The sequence below is a fragment of the Sceloporus undulatus genome, unplaced genomic scaffold (genome assembly GCF_019175285.1).
Source record: "Sceloporus undulatus isolate JIND9_A2432 ecotype Alabama unplaced genomic scaffold, SceUnd_v1.1 scaffold_17, whole genome shotgun sequence".
NCBI classification, from domain to species: domain Eukaryota; kingdom Metazoa; phylum Chordata; class Lepidosauria; order Squamata; family Phrynosomatidae; genus Sceloporus; species Sceloporus undulatus.
The window spans coordinates 2,455,003-2,464,564 of NW_024802939.1; the positions used below are offsets into that span (position 1 = coordinate 2,455,003).

At 39.2% G+C, this 9,562-nt stretch overlaps 1 protein-coding gene across 2 annotated transcripts in view; it reads right to left on the reverse strand.

The window, feature by feature from the left end:
• Nucleotides 1-1,862: 1,862 nt before the first annotated feature.
• Nucleotides 1,863-9,562, reverse strand: part of LOC121917418 (tetratricopeptide repeat protein 39C-like) — a 65,916-nt gene continuing 58,216 nt past the window's right edge. For both annotated transcript variants that reach the window (XM_042443367.1, XM_042443366.1), the window contains 2 exons: nucleotides 6,342-6,380; nucleotides 1,863-6,072 (listed from right to left, as the gene is read on the reverse strand). In XM_042443367.1, the coding sequence (XP_042299301.1) occupies nucleotides 5,983-6,072; nucleotides 6,342-6,380 (129 nt within the window). In that variant the 3' untranslated portion in view covers nucleotides 1,863-5,982. The remainder of the gene's footprint in view (nucleotides 6,073-6,341; nucleotides 6,381-9,562) is intronic.

The window sequence follows — 9,562 nt, forward strand, 5'->3', positions numbered from 1 at the left end:
ACACACATATATATACATATCTGTGTATCTGATAATCATCTCTGTATAGACTTGTACCTGTTCATCTTCACTTGCAATGAACAACTTATTTAAAAGATACATGTTGTTATAAGACTACTTGCATCATAACAAGTAGTCACAGCAACTTTAAGTCTATAAATTTCTGTATCATAGTTTTATCTAAGAAGAGGTAGGGATAATGTAGTCCTCCAGATCTACAGCATCCAGCATTCCTCATCACCGGCTATGCTGCCAAGGGCTGCTTGCACTTTTAGTCCAACATAGAGAGGGTCTTGAAAGACCTTTATACAGATAATTATAAAAACTTGTTGCTACATATAACTCAGAAGGTTGTATACACACAAACTTCTCTGATGAATCTACCTGTGATGGATGTGTTTTTCAGATGTTTTAGACTGTAACTTCCACCGTCAGTGAACATTAATCACATTAGATGGGGCTTACACAAACTGTAGTCCAAAATATGTGGAGGCACCAGATTGTAGAAGTCTATGCACTACTGGGAAGGGATGTGAGGTTAGGCATTCCCAGAGGACATGGTAATAGAGCTGCAGGGCCACATGCGCAAGTACCCTCTCCAGATAGAGACCATGTTGAGCACAAAGGTCCGAAGGAGTTTACGCATGTTTGGATGACCATGCGTCATAGGTTCCTCATCATGCCAGATTTCAAAACGCCCCCCATATGCTTCAAGTTCTGCTTCAGACCTATATGCTCAATGTATGAGTCCCCCCCCCCCGCCCCCAGGATACAATATTTGCATGTGCAGCCCTACAGCCCTATTCAACTGTTCTCTGTGAAGAGGGCTGTAATCTAATAACCCAGCAGGCAAAGGCAGGACTATCCACCTATTGGCTCTACACATGACACAACCAATGGCACATAACATTGTCCATCGCAAGCAGGCAGGATGGAAAGAAGCTGCAAGGCCTCCAGCAAATCATTGCAGACAATTTCCCCCCCTAATGTCAAGCATATCCAACAGACATCTCTAAAATGTGTCCACCAAGAGGGACCTTTCCTGATCAGAAATTACAAGGCTTTATGCATGAACAATATCCACTTCTGTCATGAAAACAGCTTACCCTTTTGATCTTGCCCTTCAATTTTGTTAGCATCCAATATTCATACTTTAAAAACATTATTCATATTTCTCTACTGTACTACTGATGCATCCCATCAACACATTTGTAGAGTGCAAAGATACAGTGCTACCTCGGGTTACGAAATTAATTCGTTCCGCCGTTCCGTTCGTAACCCGAGTAATTTCGCAACCCGAAAAGGCTTTCCGTTAGCGCTGGAAAGCCGCTAGCCGCGCTTTGCGTTTGAATTTCGCGCCGAAATAAATTTCGTAACCCGAAAAAAATATCGTAACCCGGAACAGTTTTTTCCAATCTAACTTTTTCGTATCCCGGAAATTTCGTAACGCGATCAATTCGTATCCCGGGGCACCACTGTACATAGTTTCAACTTGTGTGGTCACGTTGACCCTCTTGCTAATATACTGATGAGAACATATTAACAGAGGCACAAGGATGGCATATATCAGGGGTAGGCAACCTTTTTGAGCCGGGGGCCGAGTTGCTGTCCCTCAGACAACTGGGGGGCCGAAGCCAAAAAATAAATAATTAAATAATTTTTTTAAAAAATTAAATAAATAAATAAACCAGGACAAATGTAGGACAACATTTTCAAATGGTGGACACTTTTTTTAAAAAAGTGGAGGACACGCAAAAAAATTGCTGATTTTTAAAAAAATGTTAATATAAATGCATGTTTCTGAGGCGTCTATAGACAATTGCCCCCCTTCACCCTGCATGCGAGAGGCCAAAGGCCCCGGCGGCAATCGGCGGCAGGACCGGGCTGGGGCCGGTCCCAAGGCCTCGCCGGGCCGCATCCGGCCCACAGGCCGCAGGTTGCCTACCCCTGGCATATATTATCACTGCAATAGAAAGTATTCTTAAATGGAGAAACCAAGTAAGAACAGTACTACAGATTTTTATTTAAGAAAAACTGTGGAGAGAATAAGAAACAAAGCACTGAAAGTTTAAAGGCAGAAAAGAGAACACATCTTTTAAGGAAAACATTTTAAAAACGAAACAATATAGATTTTTTTTCATGGGAAAGAAACAGAACAATTGAAACAGAGCTTTGGCATATGTATAAATACTCTTGTGCAACTCGTAAGTGAAAAACAATTCATACATTGAACTGACAATCAGTACCCAAATGAAGAAAATACATGGTAGTGCATTCATTCTAAAGAGCACATGTACCATTAAATAGCAGGATTTACTTACGTTTAAATGGGAGACTCTACAAGGAAAGAATAATTTCTCACTGTCCTTTCTAAACTGGGGGTGGGTGGATATTAAACTGGGGGCAGAACAAGCAATGCACATGCATCATTAAATGCACTGGCATCATTCTCAATTGACCCCACCACAGATAATCTGAGATATATGTTGTCAAGTGTGAATCAGTAAACCTGGACAAACCGTAACACAATGGAAGAATTGTGTTAGCTCAGGTAGCTGTAAGTGCAAAGGACTCTAGCTATATTTTCAGTTGAAGTGATTATCCAGTGTCTGGGCTGTACACAGAAATCTGAGCATCAACAACAATGAAAACTAGGCTGAAAACTAGACTAACTAGTGTCTATTTAATATGGAAGAGCATCCAATAATGCAAACCCAACACCTGCAGACTAAAGTGCTAAAGGCATACACAGTAATACTAGTCTGATCTAGATATTTCACAAGGGGACTCTCCCTACAGTTTTGTGGGTTTTAAAAAAAAAATTAATGCAGTTGTGGGTTGGTGCTACTGATTTTGTAAGAAGAGATGAAGTGCCTTCACCAGATGAAAACACCTCACCCATTCATGGCAAAGGTGATGGAGAGAGATCAGCCCGGCATTTGCATCTTGTGAGAAGAAAAGCACCATGACTGGAAAGATTGATCCAGAGAAGGCTCAGGACCCCCATTCCCCTACTCTGACCAAACTTAAAACTTTGACGGACATGAAGCTACTTAGCTAAAGAATAATTACAAAGAGGGAAAAAGCTCAAATCCTGTTCTTAATTTTTACTGAGCAGAAATATTTTTAAAGGTACAACTTCTGTAAATTAATGGACATGTACAGCACATCACAGTAAACCATTTAAAGTGACATGTAAAAATTCAAATTATTCACCTGAAGTCATAATGCAATAAAAAGGTATCAACTACAACAAAAAATATACCTTGACCTGGTAATTTTTTATATCTAATATATATTAACAAAAGAAAATGTTTACTTTATTATTGCTATTAGACCATGCCTCCGAGTTATAAAGTATAAAAAACATATTTCAATTACATAAAATACAGTTCTCATCACTGGCATAATCTAATATAAAAATACCTTTGACTTTTACAAGCTAGAGGTTTATTCTCTGAGGTGTGCATGAGATGATCGAAATGGGGAAGGAGCAAAATACACAAATGGATGTGGCACTGGGTGGTGGCACTAAGCCAGTGTCAACATGTAAGGTAAAAGTGTTTTGCTCACAGGATGTGCACCTCTGGTAAGATCTGGTGATAGGAACAGGCTCATGATCATACTATTACAGGTTAACCTCTCATCTTATTACTTTTGAGAAGGTACAAGACCATAGTACACGAGTGTTGTAACTCTGAATAACTGTGCCCACCTTTTTACTTGTGAGTAATCTACAAATCATTGCAGCTGGTGCAAACACTTATTAACAAAGCTTCATTCAAAAGCAGTTTATGAGGCTGACCTGGTTTAACTTTTGTAGATTGTGTCTGAAGAATAAAAATGCAGGTAGGGTAAAACTGCTCATACCAATGAAGGACTGTGACAGAAAAATTAAATAAATACATTATGTCTATTTACAGATCACAGTGATCAACATTACTTTCACATAGGTACACTGCATTTGTTTCCCTCTTATACTTTCTCCAAGGAGCATTTCTCCATCAGGTTTTGCTACTTTTTCAGAGACAAGATGGTTGGTCATGCTTTCTGCACTCAGGAGTAGCTATGCAAAGACAGTGCTCCTGCTGCTATTTTCCACTCCTGTTTTGCTTTCTATGTCAAAACTAGGGTGGAAACAATTGTGTTGTAATTGCAAATGCAGACTCTAGCAAGCTGCTGTTGTTGGTTTCCTGTCCTGTTCCCCTTTTACAGCTCCTAGTTTGAACAGTATGAAAATCTATTGCAAGTTTCTCAACAGAATGTTGAATTCTAAGTCCACAAGTAAAACTGCAAATACCGCAAAAATTAAGTCATACACACTTAATCATAACAAAAAGAAACTGTCAGCTTAAAAGTGGGACATTACCCAAAGGAAGAAAATTGGGATTGAAGAAATGTATCCACAACATTCAGTGTTACTATAAAATTAAAGAAGCTACATACCACCTAATATCTTTGTTTATGTTTTTTTCCAGAAAGTAGCAGATTTAATGGCCAAAGTAAAGTGATTTTTAATGATCAGTGAAGATACACAGACAGGCAATCTAATCCAGCAAATCCAATGTATAATTGGCAGTCCAAGAAATGGACCTACGCACACTGGGATATGATCTGTATATGATGCACCATATAACCTATCACCCAGTGGTGGAAGTGAATAAGAAAGCTCTTGCTTCCACAGTGTTCCACATGATCACCAGAAATTACCAGAGCTCTGAATAATAATTATAATAATAAAAATGGATTTCCACTCTCTATGTACCATTAGCATACTGAAGATGAAGGGCAAACAAAATTTGCAGAGCGCACCGGAATCAAAATTTAAATAGATGGATAAGGCTTTACGAAGGAAAAAGTGCACTACTCCTGCTTCACCAAATTATATCTCTGTGAAGCATTTAGGAAAGACAGCTATTCCAAAGACAAACCCCAAACCCACATGTGCTTTTAAAAAATGACTCACTAAAGTGATGTGTCAAAACTAATTCTACATTGTTATGATACTTGGAAACGTTCCACGTTGGAAGAAAAATATAGCAACACCAGAAGTTTAGAATACTACATGGCAAATCTTATATTTAACATAAATTTTAGCAATATCAATGATAATTTGTAAACACCTCGTAAAAACAAGGCTAGTAAGCCACAGTACCATTTAGAACTGATATAAAGGTGCCTAACACAGTAAATAACGACTTTAAAAAATAAACATTTGGCTGAAAAATAGAAGAGCATTTCTAGATTTAACATGAATATGGAGGCAAATTTTGTTATTCGCACATACCTGAATGATTACAGAAACGTAAATAAATAGCTCTGTTGTGCTGTGAATGTGCTGGGCATCCTTTTCTCCAGCTGAATTTTTGCTGGCTTCTGAGCAAAAATTATCATTTCTGCCTATGTACAATTTGAAACAATTTATAGTAATGTTCAATGAGAATAGTGGTTCCTCTTTACTACAAAAAGAAAAAAAACCTATTCAGAAACAGAAAAAAAACCTGTTTGCAGAAACTGACACAATATTTTTGTAGGAAATCAAAGTGTGCTTATTATAGGCTCATTTGTACAATCACAGGCTAATATGTTCAGCTTGGCTTAAAAACCAAACCAAAATTTAACACCCCCCTTTCAATTCCCCAGTATTGGAATACAAAGATTTCAGCTATCAAGTCAGTTCTCCAGCACAAACCCCACTGACTAGTGGGGGCTAAACATCAGCATATCTTCTAGCTCTCACTTATTTAAACAGGGCTTGTACAGGAGAAGCAGCTATTGGATTGAGCCCAATGTCACTTAATCTTTTGGGCTAATTTTGTCCTTAATTGTTGAGACTGGAATGTTCTTCTGCCACCAGTTCTACATGTTGTGGAAATCTTCTCTGGCACAGGTGGTTTTTCAGGTGAGAAGTTGGCCTCCATAATAGCTTTGTTCTGAGAGTATAGAAACCATAAGAATAGAAGAAGTGAGGCTTCCGGTTCTTCACTGGGGGACCACTTCTTTCAGAGATGCCAAAGCAGCATGTATGCGGACATGCAACCTGTTCTCAAAATCATACCCTGTGAATTCCTCCTGCAATGAAAGGCAACATGTTGATTAACCTTTATTAACCTGCTCATGCTTACCAAAAAAGAGATTAATTTATGAATGACAGTACAAGACATTACTTTTAGAATAGTGGAAGTTAAAGACAACTAAAAGCCTGCAAAGATTCCTAAGATGGAAAAGATATAAGTTATATTCACGTTCCACTGACTGCCTAGAATAACTCTCTTCCCTATAGAGGGAAGGAGGCTCCTTCTTACAGAAGGGGAAAATGCTTCATCCATTTTGAATTTTACCTTTGCCTGAAGCAGTAAGGTTTTCCCTCTTGGGACAGTCTGCAAGCAGAAACAAAAGATCACTTTAGAAATCTGCATTTGCAAAAATACGTTCATTTTAATGTTCTTACCACAATTCAGGAATTTAAGGTAAACCAAACAACACTGACCACCAGAAATTAGGTAACCAGTTTTACTCATTAGAACAACTCAGGAAATTTCAGCTATCTCCAAACTACCTCAAATCTGTCCCTGTATTAAAATAGCACCAGTGTCTTCCAAATAAAAGATTAACACACTGGTATGTTCATTAGTAAACTGCACAAAACAAGTAGAAGACTTATACCAAAATATGAAGTTCACATCTAGGATGAGACAAGAATTTTAGCCTGTTCGGATGCTAAAATTCTTCTCATCCTCAAGTGTAACTTACTCAATGTATTAATGGATTTAAAGCACGTGGACAGCACTAATAATCTCAGTTTGTGTTGTTAATCTTTTACTGTATTTTTACGAGTTTGAGATTATGTGTTTTCTCACTGGTGCTACATATAAACCCCATGGTTTCTTGAGCATGGGAAGCTACCTTATATCTAACAAGGTCAGATAACTGGTAGAGTTTACACTGATTGGCAGAAGCTTTCCAGGGTTTCCAGCATAACCCTTTTCCAGCCTTGCCTGACAATAGCTGGAACCGAACCAGGGATTTTCTGCAGAGAAATGTCATGCTCTGCCACTTACATTCTGCCCTTTTTCCATTTCCATACAAAATTATTAACAAACATGCACACACATATAAACACTTAAAATGTCCTAGAAAGCAGGTCTTTGCAATCAATTCCCCACATGAATGGGGTGTTTTAAAGACAAAGCATACCTCAGTTAACAAAGCCTTTGACAGGGAAGCTCCTTTTTACAAAGATTTTTTACAACCCCCAGCCTTTTCCCTTGTCATATTGTGTCTAGCTGGAAGTTTATTAAACAGTGTTTGCATTCAAAGGATGGTGAAGGTTGACTGTGTTGTGTTGCAGCATCAGGAATGAAGCAAACAGTTCTATAAACAAAGCCTGAGGTGAGAAAGAGAAGGATCCAGTTCAATAAACAAAGCCTGAGGCGAGAAAGAGAAGGATCCTAGTTTAGCCAATCCTATAGCAGAAGTGCGTGCCTGCTTACAACAGGCAATACAAACAGCAGCTGCCTCCAGAATCCCTTACTGAGCACATGTGAATAGTTAAACAGAAAAAAGAAGAGTAGATAAGTCTGGTTCTCCAGCTATCTTCAAACACAATTTAAAAAACTGATCTAGAAGTCTGGTCATCAAAATGGAAATCAGGAGCAAAGGCTGGTAAGGCTAATCCCTGAATGCATTTTTGAAGTAGCTTTCAGGTGATCTGTAGAACGTTATGATGTTTCTGTTTTCTTCTGCAATAATAAATAAATAATAAAATAATTTTTTTATTTATATACTGCCCTTCTATATAACCAGGGCGGTGTACAGCATCATAAAATACATAGAATTACAAACACTATAAAAACAAATACAATTAAAAACATTCTGGCCAGCTTACCACTGCTGACATAGAGGGGGGGGGACTAGTTGGGGCCTGTATCAGGGAATGCTAGCTTGAACAAGAAGGTCTTCAGCCCCTTCTTAAACTGGGCCAGGGAGGTGGCCGAGCGGAGCTCAATGGGCAGGGAATTCCAGAGGGTCGGGGCCGAGATGGTAAAAGTCCTCCTAGACGTGGAGGCTAGTCTGGCCCCTGGGATCCTCAATAGTTGCTGCCCAGATGTTCTGAGAGTGCGGGGCAGATTGTATGGGGAGAGGCGGTCCTCAAGGTATCCTGGGCCCAAGCCAGGCTTACCTGATCTGGTTGCTTCATTTCATATGTGCTTATTATTAGTTTTCAATAAAAGTTTACTACTCTTTTGTCGTATGGTAACCTAACCCTATTTTTTCCATGTCATTCCATGTGTCCAAGAACTACTACTTCACTAACATCTACTTCATTAACTGAGGTATACGTGTATAAAAATAGGGCAAGACACTTTCTTCTTTACAGAGGCATCAAAATAAGAAAACATGCTTAACAAGAAATGCCGGTATATTCAACATTAGTGCCAGTGGTCATGTTTTCCCTGTTCAAAACAAGTTCAGCCTGACCTTTTAAGAAGTTACAAGAAAGCAATTCCTTAGAGGCAAGTCTGAAGAGCATTAATTAAAAACTATTTAAAGACTTTCCTCTTAAATATACCAATAAATATAAATATAGGAGAGGCAGAGGGAGATGAAGATCTCCTGTTTTTACCTATTTTAAAGTTCTTACCAGATTTACAAACCATTCTACATAAAGTTTACAAGCACTCAATAAATGTGAATTGTAAGTACAAAGCACATGGGTAACTACAATTAAACAGGAGTTTCCCCGTTAGTAGAGGGCAGAAGTAACATTGTAAATCATTGTTTAGATAGAGCAAAGGAGGGCAAAATGTGGTCCTCCAAAGGCTTTTGGAATGCACCTCTTCATTTTCATTATGCTGGCCAGGGCTGATAGAAGTTCCACTCCAGCAATATCTAGGTCAATGTGCTTTTCCTGCCCCCAGTTTAAGAAGACACTCATTCACTTCTTGCTTTTTGTACTTTGTTGTTGCTCATCCCTCTATCCATTTAATTTAGTGTTTGTTTGTTTGTTTTTAAAGGCAAACAGTGCCAATGGACTTCTGATTTCATGTGGGCAAGCACCACTTGTACAGCAGCTTGCTGGGACAGCAAAGCCTAAAAGGTGAAGGAAGGAGTAGTCTGGTACCAGCTCTCCCTTCACCAGGAGGGCTCTTTAGAATCATAGAATCATAGAGTTGGAAGAGACCACAGGGGCCATCCCGTCCAACCCCCTGCCATGCAGGAAATTTCAGTCAACGCATCCCCAATGGATGGCCATCCAGCCTCTGCTTAAAGACCTCCAAGGAGGGAGACTTCACCACACTCCGAGGGAGTGTGTTCCACTGTCGAACAGCCCTTACTGTCAGGAAGTTCCTCCTAATGTTGAGGTGGAATCTCTTTTCCTGGAGCTTGCATCCATTGTTCCGGGTTCTGTTCTCTGGAGCAGCAGAAAACAAGTTTGCTCCCTCCTCAATATGACATCCCTTCAAATATTTAAACAGGGCTATCATATCACCTCTTAATCTTCTTTTCTCCAAGCTAAACATCCCCAGCTCCTTAAGTCGTTCCTCATAGGGCATGGTTT